This window comes from Thermobia domestica, chromosome 1 (genome assembly GCF_964235325.1).
Source record: "Thermobia domestica chromosome 1, izTheDome1.hap1.1, whole genome shotgun sequence".
In the NCBI taxonomy this organism is placed as follows: Eukaryota; Metazoa; Arthropoda; class Insecta; order Zygentoma; family Lepismatidae; genus Thermobia; species Thermobia domestica.
Genome location: NC_137454.1, coordinates 89,029,374 through 89,053,046, shown reverse-complemented (window position 1 = coordinate 89,053,046; position 23,673 = coordinate 89,029,374). Strand labels below are relative to the sequence as shown.

The window sequence follows — 23,673 nt, the reverse complement described above, 5'->3', positions numbered from 1 at the left end:
ATTAGCTAATGACGTTTTGACAAATCTTCGAGTATTCGGTGGGGCAAGCCTGGCACTGGAAAAAGCCATCAGAAATATTGATAAATTAATAGGCTTAAATGAAAATTAAAAAAAAAAAAACAAGTTAGATAAAGCTAATTTGCTTTTATCTACAAATTGTCGAACAGTTTTAATGTAGCAATAGTAATCTTTTCTGGAGTCACCTACGGACAAGCGTACGTAAGGCAACGTATGTGAAGTTGCCCCCCCCCCTTTCACTTTTCGATTCGAAACTGAAGCCAATCGATTGTTTTTCGTTTGTTATTGATTGTTTTGAAGAAAAAATCGTTTGTTTCGAAAAACGTACAGAAATATTCACGAAATAAAGTTGGGGGGCCAACTTCACACTAGCCCCCCCACTTTCAAATTTCGATTCGAAACCGAAGCCAATCGTTTGTTTTTCGTTTGTTATTGATTGTTTTGAAGAAAAAATCGTTTGTTTCGAAAAACGTACAGAAATATTCACGAAATAAAGTTGGGGGGCCAACTTCACACTAGCCCCCCCACTTTCAAATTTCGATTCGAAACCGAAGCCAATCGTTTGTTTTTCGTTTGTTATTGATTGTTTTGAAGAAAAAATCGTTTGTTTCGAAAAACGTACGGACATATTCACAAAATAAATTTGGGGGGCCCAACTTCACGCTGCCCCCCCCCACTTTCAAATTTCGATTCCAAACTAATGCCAATCGTTGGTTTGTCGTTTGTTATTGATTGTTTTGAAGAAAAAATCGTTTGTTTCGAAAAAGTTATGGAGATTTTCACTAAATAAATTTTGGGAGTTGGTGATTTCCCGCTGGGCTCTCTAGCATGAAATTTCGACTCAGAACTGAAGCCAATCGTTAGTTTCTCGTTTGTTATTGGTTGTGTTGAATCAAGAATCCTAGGAATATACGTATTTTCTGTACCCTAATATCTCTCCTAAAACCAGAAGCAAAATAAATCTATTATCACTTATAATTTCAATAATAATTGAAAAAAAATATCACACCGTAAAAACCAAATTAAATCACGTGGTGTACACGTGACACTGTCATTCGTTTAATGTGTAAAGAGAGGATGAAACACTATTGTTTTATTCAATCTTTGTTAATCTCACATACTACCGTATTACTCTCTTTCTCCTCAATTTGTAATGTATATAGCAATTAAAAAGCATCGCATTATTATCTAATCTATATGTGTTGTACTATTTCAATTCTAATTTTTAAAGTTTAAAATAGAAGAATGAAATACTAGTTTATTATCTAGTCTATATTCGATTTCGCGATTTAATACCTCCCTGAAGCAAGGTAGTATGCAAAAATAACCATTTATCACACACAAACATACCTACACACACACACACACACACACACACATATATATATATATATATATATATATATATATAGGGTGTAACAAAAAGGTAGGGCAAAATTTCAGGGGTGGATCCCTTATGGGTAGACAAGCAAAAAAAGTTTATGACTATATGTCATGAAATGCATCGTTACAGAGTTACGGCCAGTTGCAGAGTTACGGTTACAGAGTTACAGAGTTGAGCCGTCTGATGCTGTTAACAGTCAAATTCTGGTCGCCCCTTAACGTGACTCAATTTAAACCTCAATAGTTCACCCACTGATTAAGCTAGGAAGGGAATTTTAATATCAATGTGTTTCTGAAGGATGAAGCTTTCGGCTGATATATATTTCATGTATAGGAAGAGTACCACGGTGGACAGGGGAGGGTAACTACGTGCTTTTTTTTTTTTTTTTTTGCTTGTTTGTTTCTTGCATCAGGATTTTGGGGAAGGCATTCATTCCCCAGGGGCGTCATTTCAGACTTCGCTTGAGGGGGGGCAACAGCACCACCGACATAAGACTTTCGCGTTTTGTACTAGTATATTAGTAGAAAATTGATTAAAGTAAATATATTCCTCAAACTCTTGGGAAGGAAATTGCCCCCTCCTGGCCTCCTAAATGACGCTCCTGTCCTTCCCCCTTCGGGGTACACTCAAAAAATTTGGTATGTGAAGCAATAAAGTAGTCCACTATATGAAAAGTTGTTGGTTGATCATGATTGAGTATATTAGGATTAGCCCTACTTTCCTTTTTTAGTGGTTTGATGATGGCAACTTGTATTCTTTGCTCTGATGATGCACATTTTGTGTTCGTAATTGTACTGATTTGAACAAAATCGTAGACTCTTACAATGGGAACTCTGGTGACACACTTAATTACCACAGAGTCATGATTCATACATCGTTAGAAACTCTAAAGAACGCAGATCTCAACGAGGTAACATTTGTACAATTCCCTCCATATTCTTAGGAAAAGTCGCCCTGAAAATAAATGTAATTTATGACAAAAAACAAACTCAAAAACTTGTCCAACTTTGGCCTCCTCCCCCATACAAGCAACAAGCACGCATATAGGGGTATTAGCATGTAGTGAACTACTTCATTGCTTCCTTAACCAATTTTTATGAGTGCACCCAAGGGGTAAAGAATGCCATCTCCTAAATCCTGATGCAAAAAAAAAAAAAAAAAAAAAAAGAGCTTCGCACCCCTGTCCCTTGAAGTACTGTCAGATACATGAAATACATATCGGCGGGATGCTTCATTCTTCATAATCACATTGATACCAAAATTATCTTCCTACTTTAATTAGAGAGTAAGTTATAGAAGTTTAAATTGAATCTCATCAAGGGGCGACCAGAATGTATTCTACAGCATGCAACGGCTCAAATGGCACCTCTAGCTTTATTTTTTGAACATTTCTGTACGTTTTTTACAAACAATTTTTCTTCAAAACAATCAATAACAAACGAAAAACAAACGATTGGCATCAGTTTGGAGTCGAAATTTGAAAGTGGGGGCTAGTGTCAGGTTGAACCCCCAAACTTTATTTTGTGAATATGTTGGTATGTTTTTCGAAACAAACGATCATTTCTTCAAAACAATCAATAACAAACGATTGGCTTCGGTTTCGAATAGAAATTGGAAAGTGGGGGGCTAGTGTGAAGTTTCCCCCCTATGTTTTTTTTTAATATGACTGTACGTTTTTCGAAACAAACTATTTTTTCTTCAAAACAACCAATAACAAACGAGAAACTAACGATTGGCTTGAGTTTTGAGTCGAAATTTCATACTAGAGAGCCCAGCGGGAAATTGCCAACTCCCAAATAATTTTATTTAGTGAAAATCTCCGTAACTTTTTCGAAACAAACAATTTTTTCTTCAAAACAATCAATAACAAAAGAAAAAGAAACCAAAGACTTCGGTTTCGAATCGAAATTTGAAAGTGGGGGGCAGCGCGAAGTTGCCCCCCCCCAACTTTATTTTGTGAATATGTCCGTACCTTTTTCGAAACAAACGATTTTTTCTTCAAAACAATCAATAACAAACGAAAAATAAACGATTGGCATCAGTTTGGAGTCAAAATTTGAAAGTGGGGCCTAGTGTGAGGTTGACCCCCCAAACTTTATTTTGTGAATATGTCGGTATGCTTTTCGAAACAAACGATCATTTCTTCAAAACAATCAATAACAAACGATCAACAAACGATTGGCTTCGGTTTCGAATCGAAATTGGAAAGTGGGGGGCTAGTGTGAAGTTGCCCCCCAATGTTTTTTTTAATATGACTGTACGTTTTTCGAAACAAACGGTTTTTTCTTCAAAACAACCAATAACAAACGAGAAACTAACGATTGGCTTCAGTTCTGAGTCGAAATTTCATACTAGAGAGCCCAGCGGGAAATTACCAACTCCCAAATTTTATTTAGTGAAAATCTCCGTAACTTTTTCGAAACAAACGATGTTTTCTTCAAAACAATCAATAACAAACGAAAAACCAACGATTGGCATTAGCTTGGAATCGACATTTGAAAGTGGGGGGGCTAGTGTGAAGTTGGCCCCCAACTTTATTTTTTGAATATTTCTGTACGTTTTTCTAAACAAATGATTTTTTCATCAAAACAATTAACAACAAACGAAAAACAAACGATTGGCATCAGTTTGGAATCGAAATTTGAATGTGGGGGGGCTAGTGTGAGGTTGACCCCCCAAACTTTATTTTGTGAATATGTCGGTATGTTTTTCGAAACAAACGGTTTTTTCTTCAAAACAATCAATAACAAACGACAAACCAACGATTGGCTTCGGTTTCGAATCGAAATTTGAAAGTGGGGGGCAGCGTGAAGTTGGCCCCCCCAAATTTATTTTGTGAATATGTCCGTACGTTTTTCGAAACAAACGATTTTTTCTTCAAAACAATCAATAACAAACGAAAAACAAACGATTGGCTTCGGTTTCGAATCGAAATTTGAAAGTGGGGGGGGGGTAGTGTGAAGTTGGGCCCCCCAACTTTATTTCGTGAATATTTCTGTACGTTTTTCGAAACAAACGATTTTTTCTTCAAAACAATCAATAACAAACGAAAAATAATCGATTGGCTTCAGTTTCGAATCGAAATGTGAAAGTGGGGGGGCCAACTTCACATACGTCGTAAGGCAGCCAATAAACTGAGTTGGAAACTCAAAAAGCAATTATTAAAGGTTCTGAGTTGGAAACATTGTATCTAAATCTTTTTTTTTTTTTTTTTCATAATATTGCAGGACTTAGAGCTATAGTTGACGAGCGAACAACCAATCTGGAAACACAAAGCATCCAAGCCTTGGCAATGACAATGGTTTATCTCGTGGCATGGAAATATCTCGAGTCTGCTTCTGAAGCACGTGTCCTGGCGTTCGTTATCTAGCCTTGACGAAGCAAATAAATAGCTTATCAGAGACATTATAATGCACCTTGAGCGTTTATTAAAGGGAAGTGTAGTGAGAATTATGACTAGCAGCAAGCTATCGTTTTCATTTTTCATGCTTCTAAGTGTAACAATAGCAAGTGTGATTGGAATTGTTTCATTTCATCAATAACTGAAGGACACAGTCTCTATCTTTGATTAGAAAGCAATCACACAACCAGGATTTAAAAAAAAAAAAAAAAAAAAAGAATAATGTCTGAACTACACACAACGCAGAATGTTCAATGAATTCAAAGTTCAAAGTCTAAATTATATCAATGAGTGTGGTTTCCAACCTTTTACAAATCCGGAACCTAATTTATAAAAGACACTGAACATCAGTTACCTGGTAAAAGAGTCTGGCAAACAAACAAAGATGTACTACGTTACTGTAAAAGCAAAATTATTATCTTTTGCTAAGATTGTAAGGTTGAAAAAATATCTATTACTCATCAAACTAGATAGAATGACAATTAAGCTTTCTTTTGGTCGGGTTCAGTGATAATGTAAATCAAGAATACCCATTTCTGTTCTTAGTTTTCATTTGAAACAAAGAGGGGGTATAATTTTTACGCAAATAAAAAGAGGATAAATTCATGAGAAGATTAATGCTTCAAGATGGCCTGGGAACGAATCAGGAAGAAACCCGTCGCACTAGAACAAAGCGCTCAACCATAGAGCCACTATTTCATACTTTATTATTCGAGTTAACATGGAAATTTAGGCATAATAGATGTTCCTTTCTGTGTAACAGAAGACACTATATTTTCTACTACTACTACTACTATTTCTACTATTTGTATTCCCGCTTGCGTAGGAGGTGCAGGTATACACCAGTGTTTCTTCCCAGGCATATTTTCGAGTGAAAGGGCTTTACTGCCTCGGAGTTTTCCAACCGTCCTCCTTCCGCAGAGCTAAAATAAATTAAATTGCTATTATAAATCGCTATTGTGCAGGCCACGTCCTTTAGTACGTAATATCAAAACAATGATCTCTACATATGTTCTTCCGTCCGTATTTTTTTTGGGGGGAAGGGGGGTACTCTCTTACCTCACACATTCTCATTCCACCAATTCTTTCATCGTCATTCACATGATTTATGATCGTGCCCTTTGCCTAACGGGCATAATCATGGGAGGTTTAAGTGAAAAATTTCATTTCATTTCATTATGTTCTTCTTTTGGCCAACAGTGTTAAAGTCCGCATTCACCAATTTCTAAGATGCTATCTCAATAATTTTGATTCCCTCTCGCATTTTGATTTCCCCCTTCCCGAATCTGTTTTCTAAAAACTAGCCTAGTATATGTATCTGACGTAAAGTGGTTCATACATGGTTTCTACAAGAAATGTTTATTGCTCTTTGTGAACGCAAAATTTTGCAGGACTTGTACGGATCAACCCCTCTAGTCTTAGTTAGTTAACACGAAAATGCAATTTTCTCGAGATAATATGACAGGAAACAAATTGTTTTGCTAATGTTTAGTCTATATTGTTAAGTTGTGTTACTTCAATTTTTTATCATTTTTTTTTTTCCTTTCATTGTGTTTTTCTCCTTGAGCATCGATGTGGAATCCAGTAAGATGGGTAAAGGACAAGGTATTATTGTTCTTGGAGAAAAGAATGTTCAAGAAATCAAAAACTGATTCGCCAAATGAATAGGGATAACATGTCCAAGAGTTTACGACAAAACTTGTTCTATCTTTCTGTGCGGTTCAGTTTCTGATTACCACTACATATGTAGAAACTAATTTTCTTCCGCCGGGTTTTTCTTGTTCTGCATTTCTAATCTCGACATTCCGTTGAATAATATTAGTCACCCGGTCAGAATGAACAGCAAATCATCAAGTTGTTTCATTCTTGGAAATGTTATCCTCTCTTGCATTTGCAGGATCCTTCCTTATTTTCTCGGATTGAGAACAGTGACACCCTATTCTCTACCCATTTTGTTGCACCTCAGCATGGATATTAAATCCTGGGACAGAACGCATCGAGCCTCCAAAAGTTTGCTTGGGCCCTTATATTTGTATGAACATTCTTGTAGACGATATCTTCTAATAACGAAACAGATACCTTAAAGCCCTTTCCCTTTCAAAGTTATGGAGGAATAGGCACCATTGCGCCTCACAGATAAGTTTGTAAAAGAGAATAACTCAAGGAAAGCACAACTGAGAATTATCCCATGTAAACTGTCCGTTTTATTCTGTGTAAACTGAACATCTTAAGGAGAGTAGAGTTCTGACCCTAATATGCCACGAGCGGTCCCGGGTTCGATTCCCGATGGGGATAGTCGAAAAAGTATAAAGGCTAGTCATTCTGAGTGAAGTTTTCCTGGGTTTTCCTCATGCTGAGATGTTACCTAACATACAGCTCCCAGGCCAGTTTCTTCCATTTCCTCGGATAATGTGATCGCTGAGGGACATCATACCTCATACATGACGGGCTAATATTGCCATAGATGCCGAAAGCCCAAAAATGTAATTCCTTATCCTAATTGAATATGCTACTTGCGAAGTAACAAATTCCTGTTATTTCTTTAGAGTTAAATATGTGTCTTCTTCCACTTTGTTTCTACATCTTCGAAAATTAGTGAACTGATTTAGAAACTACAAACATCTGTAGTATGATAGCAAGACAATAGACCCAACAATCGGAAACGGTAGGCTAACGAATTGCCAATGTTGGCCCTGCGTTCCAAATGGCCACCTTGGTGAGCATTTGCCAACCAACTTACGAGGAAGGTCCATAAACCGTGAGAGTTGAATTTTGATGAAAATTAGTGACAAGATTCAGTTTGAGTTGCTAATTAACGTAGTAATAGTCACTCGATGCGCAAATTCTTCGTTGAGCTGCTACACCGACGCCATCTTGAAATCCTATAGGCAATGTCCAAGAATACCCTTTTAGCACAAATGAAAAAGCTTTTGATATATCTGACTTCAGTATTGTAAACCAAGGTAGATCATCTATATGTGAGAGTACTTCCAGTGCATGACTGCCATCTTGAAAGGCGCCATATTGAATCGTCGTCAAATATGATAAATGGGAAGGGGGTCATGTGGGGTATCAAATAGCACTGGAATTTACTCCTGAATTCATTTCCGAAACCAAAGTTTAGATATCTGTTTTCACTTCAGAGTTAAGAGCTCTCTCGCTCACAGGAACATAAAAAAACTGAGCAAGTAAAATTTGTGATATGAAATACGGTCGTGCAAACACTTGCATGATTTTAACTAATGCAATAGTAGTTATTTGATCTACAATAGCCACTATACCAATCAGATCTTGAGACTAGAGAGAGATATCGTTAATTAAATTGAAATGCCTGTAGTGAAAAATGGAATAGCAGCACTGTAACAAATTATACCTATTTCAAAATCGCTATATATATGAGTCTGTGTGTTTTGCGATTATGCATAGCATTTAAATGCTGTAATATAAGTTAGGCGCAACGGCACATATGACTTTACAAAAATATGTCTTGAAATTATTAGAAAATTGATAGAGAAATAACTGAAAAATTATTAGAAAAATAATATAAACTGGTGCACATAAGCAAATATTAACCTACTAAGCTTTTGACCTTCAGTTGTGATAACGGAGATTCAAAACAAAGTGATTAGCACACAGCATCATGGAGCAGTGCAAACACTTAACAAATGCACTTTCGTCACAATCTTCATGATCACAGACACTATTTTCTACTAGTCTCCAGAACATTTGTAAATAAACCAACTATTGCTCCTGGTACGTACTCACATTTCTGCCATGCATATGCAAGCATGTCCTTTAGGACTGGCGCACAAAATTGATGATACACAACAGAAAGCATTTCCTTTATGAAAATTCTGCCATATAACTTGTACACCGAACAAGTGAACACCTGCTACAATCAGTTATTTATCACAGTTTTGATATGAAAACTAGTCTTGCCCTTATTATAATCAAGTGTTTTATCATTAAAGGTGGAAAGATACAGATATTTAATTATTTAATATTTAAGGGAAAAGGAAGAAAGAGGCTTGTTTTATGGATTGCAAGTTGGAATTGAATCTTGTAATAATCTTTACTGCCATATATTCTTAGCAGTTGTGCATGCATTCTCTTATCACTAATAGCAGAACAGACACAAGAAAAGTGAATTCTAAGTTTCCAGGTGTATCTTCTAAGAATTGGCTGTATAATTTAAATCTCCTTCATTGTTCAATGTGGCAGCAATATATCGATTGTATTTAGAGAAACTGTCAATAAATACATTAAAGTATTTTAACTTCGTAATATGCACGGTAAATTATAGGTCGTCAAATATGAGTATTGGAAAGGAACGCAATATTCTGCAACAATGATGGTCTTTGCGTAAGGTTTCTAGATTGGAGAATAAAACTTAACACACTATAATGGACCACGTAAAATTGCCTAAAAGAGATTTTTGGTTTGATACAATTCAACGTCCCACACGCCTGCTACGCTAAAAGAGACGTGGACCTACTGATTATAGTGGAATCCGAACAATTTTGGTCGTTCAACTAATATGTACCAGTTTATATATTTTTTCTAGTATATATCCGAACAATCCCTTTGGTATTCCCTGCTTGTCAGTACTATTAGGCATGTGTTTCATCAACCAACAGTCTATTCCATCGCACTTTGAAATAAGTATAACTTGTAGCATGCTGATATTCCATTTTTCACTACAGAAATTTCAATTTAATTAAGAATTTATCTTACTAGTCTCAAGATCTGATTGGTATAGTTGCTATTGTACTGCATTAACTACTGCATTAGTTAAAATCATGCAAGTGCTCGCACGACCGTGTTTCATGACACAAGTTTAACTCGCACAGTTTTTATATGTTTCTGTATGAAAGAGGGCTCTTAACTCTGAAGTGAAAACAGATATCTAAATTTTGGTTACGGAAATGAATTCAGGAGTAAATTCCAGTGCTATTTGATACCCCACATGACTCCCTCCCCATTTATCATATTTGACGGCGATTCAATATGGCGCCTTTCAAGATGGCGGTCATGCACTGGAAGTACTCTCACATATAGATGATCTACCTTGGTTTACAATACTGAAGTCAGATATATCAAAAGCTTTTTCATTTTTGTGCTAAAAGGGTATTCTTTGACATTGCCTACAGATTTCAAGATGGCGTCGGTGTAGCAGCTCAACGAAGCATTTGCGCACCGAGTGACTATCACAACGTTACTTAGCAACTCGAACTGAATCTTGTCACAAATTTTCATCAAAATTCAACTCTCACGGTTTATGGACCTTCCTCGTTAGTAAAAATACAATTGAGAGTGCGAAGTCGAAATAGTTGGACAAATGACGGCAAGCTATTGGTTGGCCAACGTATGCTTTAAATTACGTTGGTCCAACATAGTCGAGTAGAAAGTGGGAAACTGACCGGCTCGAGCCTCTCCCTTACAACCGTGAAATCGAAAATGGATTCTGCTTATATACGGTATGTTCCATTTGCGATCCCGAGACCACCTTCGCGACTAAGAGGTTAACTTACGCGTATTTGACGAGGAAGACTCGGTTGCGTCTCCTGGCGAGAACTCAAGCAGATAGCAAATATTGTAATAAGTGCAGATAGTGCAGATAGTAAACAATAGTAAAGATAGCGACATATATATTAGCGTCAGGTAGACAGGCGATAGAGCAAGTAGCGACATCTATTAGCGTCAGGCAGACAGGCGATAATGCAGGTAGCTAGGTAGCGACATCTCAGGCAAGCGATAGTGAAGGTAGCGACATCTTAGTGTCAGACAGGCAAGCGACAGTGCAGGTAGCGACATTTATTAGCGTCAGGTAGGCAAATGATAGTGTAGGTAGCGACACCTATTAGCGTCAGGCAGACAGGCGATAGTCCAAGTAGCGATATCTATTAGGGTCAGGTAGACAGGCGATGGTGCAGGTAGCTAGGTAGCGACATCTATAAACAATAGGCAGGCAAGGATAGTGTAGGTAGCTACATCTATTAGCGTCAGGCAAATAGGCGATAGTGCAAGTAGCGATATCTATTAGCGTCAGGTAGACAGGCGATGGTGCAGGTAGCTAGGGAGTGACATCTATAAACAATAGGCAGGCAAGGATAGTGTAGGTAGTGACATCTATTACCTTAACTGTTTATTATTAGTATTAGCGTAATACACAGGCTAAGACGTTTCCGCCTTATGCAGAGTCGTTTTGACGTATGATTAGTGTCATACTAAAAGCCTGACTACTGCAGGAAACAAATGTTAGTCGAGCTCTTTGGTAGGGCACTAATCATGCGTCAAAACGACTCTGCATAAGACCCATGATGTTTATTATTAGGATATTATTCATCTAGTTATTTTCTTTCCAATTACGTTTCATCTACTTCGTCTGAAAGAAAACTCGAACACTGGAAAAGCGATAATATAATTGAATATTGCGTTTCATTTTAGGTTTTAATTTTCATACAATTTTGGGCATTTATAAAAAATAATAAGTTTCACGTAAGATGTTTCATGTGTTTTAAATGCTCATTGCAATTGCACAATAATCGCGCCACATTTAAATAAAAAAAGAGTAACGCAAATCAAGATGGAAACAAGGAGTAAACTATTGCTATTATCGGTGTATGAATGACTGAAACACGTTCTAATTGTCCCTATTATATAATGAAAAAAAAAAAAAGAAATAAAAGAAAACCAGCTGTGATGTGATCATCTGTTACAACAGTCGTTTTTAATGTGTTGTTATTGAATCTGGAAAGTAACACCTGTGTATCTGACGGAAAAACAGTTAGACCTTGTTAGCTTCTCTGCTTCCTTTCTTTCTGTTCTTACCTTCTGGATAGAGATTTCACATTGTCATTAGTTTCATGACGTATTATGTACGTACCTTCAGTACAAATAAATAAATAAGATAAAATAACGAGGTGATATCAAAAAGTTTCGAGACTAGTTCTGTAACATGTCAACAGATGGCAGCGCAAGGCTGCACGCACAGTGTCAGGCAGCGTTGCCAGATCTAGCATAATGATGCTAGATCTAGCATAAATTGCATGTCTTTAGCATCTAGCATCTTGCTTTTAGCATCCTGCCCAAATCTAGCATAATTTCAGCGAGTTTATCAAAAAGCCGCAAAACCTGGAGATGAGAAAGAAGTTGGTCTTGGGAAGAAAAAGAAGGTAGAAATGTATCTTCTCCCACTGATTCATACAGTCTGTAAACCATACAAGCAGTCTTATTGTTCGAAGCAAGTTCGAAACGGCGGGAGGTCATTCCTTTACCGATGCCTTTAGAGAATAAAAACAATTTAGTGTTTCTGAAAATGAGTTTTACTGAAGACGGTAGCTTCTTGACGTTAAGATGAAACACATAGCACACAAATGCAGGTGACTCAAAGGCTTTTCGCCATGTGTTTGACCCAGTCCATTCCACAGATACATTTTTTTTTCTAGCTCCACCCAGGGTTATTCAGAATAATTCTAAGCTATGAGTCTGACAACGACTACACTAGTTTATTTGAATTAAAGATTTGGTGCGTGAAGTATTGACACTTCTATCCTCGCACTCTTGCGCTCTGCGTATTTTAAGTTACATTATTGTATCTCAATTTCGGTTTTCTTTTCTTTAAAAAACTTTTGAATTAGTCATTATGAGGATGTACCATAATTTGACCGAATCTAGCATAATTTCGATCAGGTTTTGGAATAATTCCGAGCTGTGAGTCTGGCAACGCTGGTGTCAGGAAGCACCGACCTTCAGAAGTCAATGTGCCAAGAGACATTGTTCTGTGTACATCGAAAGCTGTGCAGACGTGCTATTCTGACCACGTGCGTTACTACTCTGCAATTTTATCATGGACAGCAAGTTAGATATCCACATGTTTGTTCGTACCTAGTTTTGGTATGGTGTAGAATAGAGAATTTCATAATTATCTCACACGTTCGCAGCACTATTTGCACAGAAACGCATGGATCGTTGTGTATTGTTTGATTTTGTAGTGATTCTTCTACACAATTTGCAATATTCAAGCCAGAGTTGCCATGGAGAGACTAGAGCGGGCAGTGCGGCCCAAAATTATTTTTGTCCCCTCCAAAATAGAACGTTGGGAGAGAATTTTTAAATTGAAAAACCCAGACACGAAATTCTTGACATTTTATTTACTAAATTCAATTCAATTTAGCTCATTTTACACATGACTGCGAAAAATGACTCTTGCTAGACGTACCAAACATCTTCAATTGGTCTTTTCCCATTTCAAAAATTTCAAACTCAAGCACCCTATTATTGCACCATGATAAACAAACATCCAAGGCGTGGGACCAGATGCACTTCGAAAGAATAGCTATAGTTGCGTTGAGGTTCACGACGCTATGCACTTTGAAAGAATATCTTGTTGCTCACAGTGTTAACTCCGTTCTTAAAAACGTTAACAGAGTTGTTGTTCAGAACGTTAACTCCGTAAAACTGTAAAGCCCCATTTCAAGGGCTCAAAGGTAGAACTTGATAACCGCCATTTTACAGATTTTACATTAGTGCTGAAACAAGATAGGTGCTTACCGTGTTATTCTACTGAGAACATTTTTTTTTCTTTTTTAAATATCTACAGAGTTATCATGTTGTTCTCTTTAATATTTATTCATCATTTATGTCAGAGTTCTACCAACGTAAGTCACTACTAAACTGAATTAAAAAAAAAAAAATAGAGTTATCATGTTCTTGATTCATTAATTTTGGGAAGTATTGAATGCAAGCACTAAATACTTTTAAGTATATATTTTTATACTATATACTTCTAAACTATATAATTTTATTATGTATTAATATTATCTAGAATTACTAAAAGATATTAATATAATAATGTTCAAATTTTTAAAGGAAGAAAGGAAATTTAAATGATTAATAAGAAACAAAATAGTTCACAAAGCAACTTATATTTATTAATTTTTTAAAAAAAAGGAACAAAGAAACTTTACATTTTCCTTTATAGCTACATATGTCGTATAATTTACTTTTAAGTTTATTCTATTAATAGATACAAGTGCTAGAAAATTTCCCTCGACTGACACCAAAGTTTCCCTTTTTTTTTTTTTTTATCAAATTTCCTCTAGTTTGTTAAGTGTCCAAGTCTTATTACAGGAGTTATGTGATAAGATTACTTTAGCTGTATTAAAGAAAGTACCAACCACGTTTGTTTGATTTATTTGCTTTCCGTGGAATTTCACGTTTTATCGAAAAATCCCTTTTCCTTTTTTTGCTAAATTTACCTACGAAACTTCTCTAGATTAGGGAAATTTCCCTTAAACTACGAAGATTGCTTCTTGACAGTAATGAAATTTAACCTACGAGACAAAATGTAGTTGTGAAAAGTTATGAAGTTCTTGTTTAGTGTAAATGAAATGTGAACATTATACTAAACCATTCTTTCCCCCTCAATATTTGTTTGTTAAGAGCCTACCGCACTAAAAATAATACAAAATTTACCATTTTTCTTTTACTTGTTTATCCATAAGTGAAAGAAGATAATGAAATGCAACTTACCACAATCATAGATAATGCTATTCTACAACAGAAAATATGGACCGTAAGGATTTTCAGTGTGGCCATCCATAAGTATTACAGTGTTGCCAGGAAAAACAACGCCCCTAAAATCTGAGTTAAGACAGCGACTAGAGGAACGATCCCAACTGCATTTGGTTTCATGTTATGTTGTTTTAGATTTTTATGAACTTTTTTTTTAAAAAATAACATTATTATTTAGTTTTAATAACTGCATGTTAAAACTATTTTGTTTATTACATACTAAATACAACTATTATTTAAAAGGTAGTTCACAGGAAAGCAAAACAACATGATACGTAACCAGTTCGTTCCCCTACTCGCTGCCTTAACTTAGATTTTAGGGGCGTTGTTTTTCTAGCAACACTGAACTTTCTTCAGGTTCATATTTCTGTTGTAGAATAACAATTATCTATTATTATGGTAAGTTGCATTTCATTATCTCCTTCCAGTGATGAATAAACAAGCAAAAGAAAAATGGTAAATTTTATATTATTTTTAGTAAGGCAGGCTCTTAACGACGAACCTTCGTAGCTCTCGATTTGTGTATCACAATATAGTTTATTCTTTCTAAAAAAAAAAAATCAAGTAAGACTCTGTTACAGATTCCATGAATAATAAATAAATGAAGAATTCCAAGGCGCTTCTTGATGTCTTTGTCATTGCCCCCTCACTATTCCAACAAATTGGATTGTCTACAGGTGTAGAAATATTAATCTGTGTATATTGGTTAATTTTGGAACGGCTTCTTGTGAGGCATAATCCAGGAGAAAACACAATTCTTCAAGGTAAATTTCAAGCTTTAGTTTTACTAAATATGCTCGAGTATGGACAGGATTTTTTTTTCCCAGGACAGTTTCCCTCCTAAGTTATATGGCATAAAGTGAAACTAAATACGCTTTTAATAAGAAGTGAATTCCCTAAAACTAAGCCACTTTGACCCTTGGACTAAACAACCCTTCACCAGACATATGAAAACAATTGAAACCATAACAAAATAAACTCTTTAACAGTAATTTAAAAAATCCAAGAAAAATTTCAAACTTTACCTCTCTTGATATATAACAATTAAAAGAGAGAGAGAGAAACTGGTTGAGACATTGGCTTTTAAGAAGCTGAATATTGAATAGGGCTTCGAAATGCTCAGGTTTACTCAGGGTAGTCTCGGACTTACGTAATCCCCCATCCCCCAAAAATGTTCAAAACTTCAAATATATCGATTTTTCTCTAAAATATAAGTTAATATTATTTGTGCCATATTTTAAATATACAGTGTTTATTATTTAATAATGCTGATAGGAATAATCTACTCTGTCTCTCACTTTTGGTGAGCGTTAACGCATAATTTAACTAATTCTGATATTTCAGCATAAAAAAACAAGTGCATAATTATGATTATACTGTAAATTTCTATTGGATATCCCAGGTTTTACGATTTACGATTTACGTTTTAGATTTCTGGGCTTTCAGCACCTAAGGCCATTTAGCCCGTCACGCTTTGAGGGATGACGTCCCTCAGCGAGTACACAATCCGGGGAAAGGGAAGGAAGAAAGGATTGGGGAAGGAAGGAAGCGGCCTGGGACCTATAAGTTAGGTACCACCCCGACATTTGCCTGGTGTGAATGAGGAAAACCCAGGAAAACCTCATTCAGGGTGGCTGACCTGAAAAAGCGTTTTACACTTTTTCGACCGAGTGACCCCACCGGGAATCCCAGGTTTTAGTATAAATTTAAGCCTACATAGTGTGACCCAGTGTTTCAGTCTGAAAATGTAGGAGCCTTAATTGTGACAAGTGTACTAGAAGGTATTTGGTCTAGGAATTAATTCGTGCGGGTGGACAAGAGATGGCGCAACGAACGGAGCGTCCCACAGTTCCGTGTATCCACATATGTGTTGCAAACCCCTGTCATCGCGTATCGTTCGTAGTATAGGCCAGTGGATTAAAGCATCAACAACACCAGTTTTTAGTTAAGTGAACATGGCGCAATTTGTGCCTGATAAAGTGTTTTTGCGAGGTGTCCTGCTGCATTAACTTAACATGCAGAAAAGTGCGACTGAAAGTCATCGTACTTTGGTAGAAGTGTATGGTGACCATGCTCTAGCTGAGCGAACGTGTCAGAAGTGGTTTGCACGGTTTAGAAGTGGTGATTTCGGCTTGGCAGACCAAGAGCGAGCTGGACAGCCAAAAAAATTTCAAGACGACGAATTGACAGCATTGCTCGAGCAGGATTCGTGTCAAACGCAGGAACAACTTGCAGCAGCATTAGGCGTTGATCAAACAACAGTCTCCAAACGCTTAAAAGCCATGGGAATGATTCAAAAGATGTCACATTGGGTTCCACATGAATTGAAAGACAGAGACGTTGAAAGACGAAAAACCATTTGCGAATTGCTGCTTCAACGACAGAGCAGAAAGGGGTTTCTGCATCGAATTATTACGGGTGATGAGAAGTGGATCCATTACGAGAACCCTAAACGAAAAAAGGCCTGGGTGAAACCAGGTGAACCAGGTCCATCACAACCAAAACGAGATATTCACTGTGCAAAGGTTATGCTGTGCATATTGTGGGATACGAAAGGTGTGGTGTACTATGAGCTGCTGCAACCGGGTGAAACTATGAATGGAGAACGTTATCGACGACAATTAATGCGTTTGAAGCAAGCTCTGGCCAGAACACGACCAGAATGGGAGAACAGACATGATAAACTTATTGTTCAACATGATAACGCTCGCCCACATGTCGCAAAACCGGTCAAAACCTATTTAGAAAATGTCGGATGGGAAGTTTTACCCCACCCGCCGTATTCACCCGACGTTGCTCCTTCGGACTACTACTTGTTCGATTGCATGAACAACGATTTGATTGGACAGCGGTTTACTTCTTCAGAAGATATCGAAACATGGGTCTCTGACTGGATCGCTTCCAAGGATGAGGACTTCTTTCGCCACGGAATCCGTACATTGCCTGACAGATGGGCGAAAGTGGTGGCTAGCGATGGACAATATTTTTCTTAAGGTATTTATGTATTTTGTGTTTGTACTACAGGTTCAATGTGTGCGTACCAACCGCACGAATTAATTCCTAGACCAAATACAGTGGCAGAAAAAAGGTTAGGGGACGGAAGAGACTGCAGCTGATGGACTATTAGAACAGAAAATTACTACGTAAAGACAAAGTGGTTATAGCTAAAGAAATAGTGCATGGACGTTTCTCAGTTTGCAATGAGTGACATGCCCAGTTCTGGACATAAGTGGGAAGGTTTTGGGCTTTAAACTCTCCTTGAGAAAAATATGGAAAATAAACGTATATATATATGAGACGAACTTAAACAAGTGGCCAATTTTAAGAGATGGCCACATAATTGGTTTTACTATAGTAAAAGTCCGAGAACAAAAGTAACTCGGAATTAGGAATAATTTTAGCTGACATGGTACTTTATTTCAGAATTTATGAGTCTTAACAGAAATACTGAATAAGTCGTTTGATAAATCTTGCAGTCCAAAAAGGAGATTCCATTTGTTTCGATTTTAAAATCGATTTCTGTATGTTTTCCCTCTGAACAAAACTGTTTTATAATCCCAGTACGAAGGCAGAAATTATCAAAATGTTAGAAATCGATTAACTATAAACCTGATACTTTAATTTTCTATTTTTTTCCTTTATATTTTAATCAGTACGGATTAGTTAGATTTCTCAAATCACTGATTCAGTTTTTTATCAACTGAAAAAAAAAAGTTGTCCTTCATTCCGCCAAGGAAGCCAGTTGCTCTGTAGGTAGAAGGATGTGATGAAGACAGGAATTGAACGATAATAAGTTTCTCTATGGAGGAAATTACGTCATGGTCATTTCCGACAGAGTTCCCGTTAAAAAAAAAAAAGAATCAAGGTGAAGGACGTTCTAATTTTGTATTGTCGATTTCCGCGTGAATTAGAATCACTAAATAAAGAATAAAATCGAAATTTCTTTCTCAAGGGAAAGTAAAAATAGCTGTTTCATTCACTAATTTTTTTAAGAAACTGCAGCAACATTTGTCAACCTGATTGATAAAAAAACATATTGGTTTATACTCAATTTGATTGATGTAAATATCCGGTATATGAGGTTCATGTTTAGTGAAACTGGTTGATTTATTGAATGGTTTTAATGTAGTATTATTTATATCAAAGCTATTTTGGGCGGCACAGATTCGATCCCTGGTGGATTCGGAAAATTTTACTCACTGTACTCTCATTTTCTTGAGGCTCTGAGGTTCAGCCACCTCTTAAAAATCGATGCGTGGAGCAGCCTGAGGAACTTGTTTAACATTACTGCATTACTACATCACCTTAATGAGAGTTTAAGTGTGAAGTTTCTACCTCCATACTACGCAGCCCTTTGATTTCAATGGGCTGTCCCGAAAGGGGAAGAGAACCATTCACTTACTTAAATAAATATAAGTTCTATGAAATATGATACCTGCAAAGTCACTCTCTCTCTTGAAAATAATACATAATATATATACTTTGGCACAGAAGTATTAATAGTTATTTTACAAAATTTCAACTCAATACATTAAAGAAATACTTGAACTTAGAATTATGACATCAAAAAATAGTAATCTGTTTTGCAATATGTATACAATAACACTTATTGTTCTACAAAATATGAAATGATTCATAAATCATAATACATATATAAAACACATATAAAAAACGTACAGCGTAATTGGTTTCAGAGTATTTGTGTTGCCTTTCACAACCTGGAACACAGACCAAATTATTTCAGATTTTACATACGAGTAATAAAGTAAATGGATAGTTATTTTACTTATGTTATCATGTTTTTTTTTCTTTCTAAGTAACATGTTGTGGAGTACCAAGGTTCATTGCGTGCATGCCAAAACGTGTCGCCGTTGTTATCTGTGCCAAAGTTCGACATACTGACAATTAGGTAGGTAGTCATAATGGTCTGACTGATGTTTGCATATATTTTAACTCGTATATTTTGACTCGACTCGAATTCGAGTCGAGTCGAGACAGAGACTGTCGAGTCAAGACACGACTCGAGACAGAAACATATTTTCGAGTCGAGACAACATTTTCTCGAGACGAGTCGAGACAAGCTTAAATCTCGACTCGACTCGACTCATGCGCATCCCTAGATGTATGAACCAATGACACACACACAGTGGTTATAGAGGACGACACAAAAAAGTAAAAATGAACGAGTTGGCACATATGTCATTTTATCCTAAAGGCCTCACTGAAGATCTGCACCGACTACAGACTGATGTATACTATCTGATCAAACACGTAATAAAACAGATGACTAGTTGAATGGAGGCATTTTTCTCAATGATCTTCGGATGCACTACGCCCTGTATACGCTACGTGTCTGAATAAATAGTATAAGTCATACTTAGGAATGATGATTCTGTGGAAGCCCACCAGCCGGGCTATATGACACGTGGACCTACAGCTTAACATGGATTCCGAACCTTATGAGCTTCAGCAGAAAATCGTACCCAGGTTTCTCGCGCCAAAGATGCTTACGCTAACCACCTAGCCGCATGGAAGCTCCGCTAAACATGGAGAGCGAGATGGAAAAATATAGGAAGATCAAAGATCACAAGAAGCTAGCTGTAGTGCCACATGATTTAATAACATGTGTAGTAAATGTTCTATTCCCACATTCTCTCAGAATGTTAAACTAAAGAACATGATGCGATTTTAGCTTATGTACGTACACTATTTTTGCGTGAAATCACATAGCCTTTGAATTCGCGTACCACAGAAAATGACAAAATATACAGTACTAAATAAATAAACCATATATAAGGCGAAAAATGCACTAATTAATACGGTACTAAGAGACTACTAACTACTGTGATCTGTTTTAAATTTGTATATTGCGTATTAGTAGATAATGCCATTTATGTAAACTTATTACCTTCTGAGAACTAAAGGCCGATATATCGACCACTTGATTTTCCGTTTGAAAGAACTAGGATATATAATAGCGATATGAATGACGTAATACATTTACACTGATATACATATCTTTCTAGTGGTATGTGTACTATGAAGGGTAAAGAATAGAAATCTAAAGAATACTAATTTACTTCTTATGGACACTGTTTGTTGCATTCTATGTTGCATCCCATAATTTGTGTACGTTGCTTTATGTGTTGTTGTTTACTTTGATCTTTAAACTCTTCTCCTCAGAGCTCGGACTACGACAGGTGGCGCATGATGCAAGCGACTTCCGGTTCTCGTTTCCGATCCAGCCGTGCTATGCCTCAATGGGTCTCATCTTCGTTGGTAAGTTCTGGAGAACCACGAGTGAAAGGTTTGAAACCAGTACCCTTACCAACGTAGTTAGAGACACTGTAGAGAGACCTTCCTTAATATGAGTGCACGGACTCTTCCTATTTTAAGAAATAATATACCTTCTACAATCTTTTTTTTTCTGTCCTTTTGAAAATATTAATACCTATTCAAAATTTGCTCCTATAATACCATTAAAGGTAAGTGTTTACCGGCTACCCTGCTTTCAAACTAATTTACTTGGCTAGCTATCGGCTTTGAACTTCGATCTTTCAAATTTTAACCTCCACGGATCTCGTGCGTCGTGTGCGACATAAAATTACAATATTTTTGGAGCGCAATATCGCAGTAGTAGAGTACTGTCATTCAGTACTAAGGATCCGAGTTCGAATACACTATACGTGAACAACAGAAGGTTCCTACTCTCTTCATTGACACTTCTCCGATGGTACACAATACGTAAGCTGGGAATGCTGCGGTTGGTAGCCTAAAAGTTTTACTTCATCTCCCTCGTTCATACATAACAGAAATACAAATGTTGGTATTTTCACCAATAGAGATCGCTGAAAGATGAGTAACATTGTTGATGCTCGCGGATTTGGTGGCAAGTATTATACTGCAAATACTGTACATGTATCATAAATAAAGTATTATGGTTCTAAAGAGTAACGGTATCTAAATACACTATAGTCCCACTTAACTGGATCCCTATTTTAACCGAATTTCCGGTTAACTGAATCGCTGAAAGAAGCCTTTAGAAAAAAAAATCTTTCTAGAAACTGAATTAAACTTCATTATTTTCTTTTAGTAGTACTAGTTTAGCAATGTTTGGTTTTGAAGGTATCATATATTGTCAATACCGTCTATTCACTTGAAAATATAATTACCAAATATACAGTACTGTGTATCATAAATACTTTCTTCCGAAGCAATCGAATTTTCGTTCAACCGAAGCAACATTAGTCTCGTTAAATTCGGTTAAACGAAACTCTTAGTATAACACTATCACAATTTTGTCATTACTCTTTCTATCTAAGAACAAAGAAAAGTACCAATTAGCATTGCACATATACTTATATTCTGATCAGCATGTGTTTTCAATTTATCTTTATTAAGTTGAGAGTAACTAAATTTATATTTTCCAAGTTTTACTTTTATATTAGTTTACTTGCTTTTCTTGATATCTACTTTGTTTATTATCTGTATCAATGTAATTTTGTTTCCACTATACTTTTAACACTGCAAGTTTATATATATATATATATATATATATATATATATATATATATATATATATATATATATATATATATATATATATATATATATATATATATATATATATATATATAACCATTAGTTTGCAAACGAAATTTTAGTTGATTGAATTAAGGCTCGTCTGAAATGAAGATTAAGGCTCGTCTGAAATGAAGCTATTTGTACCGATCAACCCAAGTATTTAATTATAGCACGTTTAACAAGTTACAGTCGATCTGCAAATGTTGGTGATGATAAAATAATAATAATAATAATAATAATAATAATTTATTTGTACTTAACACCCGAAGGCAATTACAAAGCACAAATTGTTAATTTTATAATGGTGCAGAATGTGCTACATGTAAAGTAATTCTAACAACTAACCATTACTCTTGTTTTGTTCACGTACAGTCAATAAGTACCAGATATAATAACAATCTTTACACTTTATTAAGTAACATTTGGAGGCATTTTTGTTTAAATATTGAGCATCTTAATTGAAATATGTCCAGACCCATAGAATGTATTTTATTGCCTCTATCACATATCCTATACAACGGAGAGTTTTTTGCTAAATTTGTTTTGTTGTCAGGCATATAAAACATTTGTCTGAATCTCAGGTTTTGACGAGGACAATAGAATGGTAATTTACCTAAGAAAGACATATTATCCTCTTGGTTATCAATAAGTTTTTTCAAGTACAATACACATTGAATAAACCTTCTATCCTCCAGTGACAAAAGCTGAAACCTCCTGAGAAGTATATTGTAAGATACATAACGAGTTGGTATATTATCTATTTTATAACTAATATATTTTAACATTTTCTTTTGTACCTTTTCTATTTGTTGCTTTGGTTTTTGGTAATATGGTTCCCAAATTATAGAAGCGTACTCTAATTTTGTTCTTACAAAAGAGTTATATAAAGTTAATATTGTTTTTATGTTTTTAAAATGACAGCACGATCGTTTAATAAATCCAAGCATTTTAAACGCCTCAGCAATTGGTCCTAGAGGCGTCAGTGCTTTTCATATTGCGCCTCTTTATTATTTTACACAGTAATAATGCTATTTTTTGAACTCAGAATTTACGGTTATTCACACTATGAAAAGCTATTACAATTTAAAAGATAATACTTACGAAATTCATTGTGGTGCAAATGGTAGTAATATTATCTCTCTTTCATTTTTCTTTTCCTTTTTTCTTTCTCTTTTCCGTTTTTCTACATAATTTCAATTCAGTGGTAGAGCGTGCGAAGAGTTTCTGGATCTATCCATAACTTGTGATTGACAACATATTGTCTATTTATTTTCTCTGGTTCTCCCATTTCTTTCCGTATTCTCCGCCTAAAGGTCATAATTGTGGGACGTAAAATGGCAAATTTATTTCATCCAATGTATATATACAGACCGGAATACAGCAAATTATGGATGCGTTAAAATATTAAATAATACTTTTGATAAAGTGGATAGTTTCAAATATCTAGGATCAATATTAACAGACGAAAATCATATTCACGGAGAAATTAAATGTCGACTAAAAGCAGGGAATTCGTGTTATTATTCGGTTCAAAATCTCTTGTCGCGAATTCTGTCGAGGAATTTGAAGCTTAAAATATATAAAACGATAATCATGCCTGTTGTTCTGTATGGTTGCAAAACACGGTCGCTTACTCTGAGGGAAGAACATAGACTGAAAGTACTTGTGAACAAGATCCTGAGACGAATATTCGGACCCAACAGGAACGGGA

General features: G+C 35.9%; 1 protein-coding gene across 5 annotated transcripts in view; it reads left to right on the top strand.

Annotated features, from left to right (window-relative positions):
- Positions 1-23,673, top strand: part of LUBEL (Linear Ubiquitin E3 ligase) — a 254,196-nt gene that overhangs the window by 98,576 nt on the left and 131,947 nt on the right. For 4 of the 5 annotated variants that reach the window (XM_081760703.1, XM_081760697.1, XM_081760706.1 and 1 more), the window contains exon 2: positions 20,562-20,657. The exons of the other annotated variant lie outside the window; for it this stretch is intronic. In XM_081760703.1, the coding sequence (XP_081616829.1) occupies positions 20,562-20,657 (96 nt within the window). The remainder of the gene's footprint in view (positions 1-20,561; positions 20,658-23,673) is intronic. 5 annotated transcript variants of the gene reach the window in all.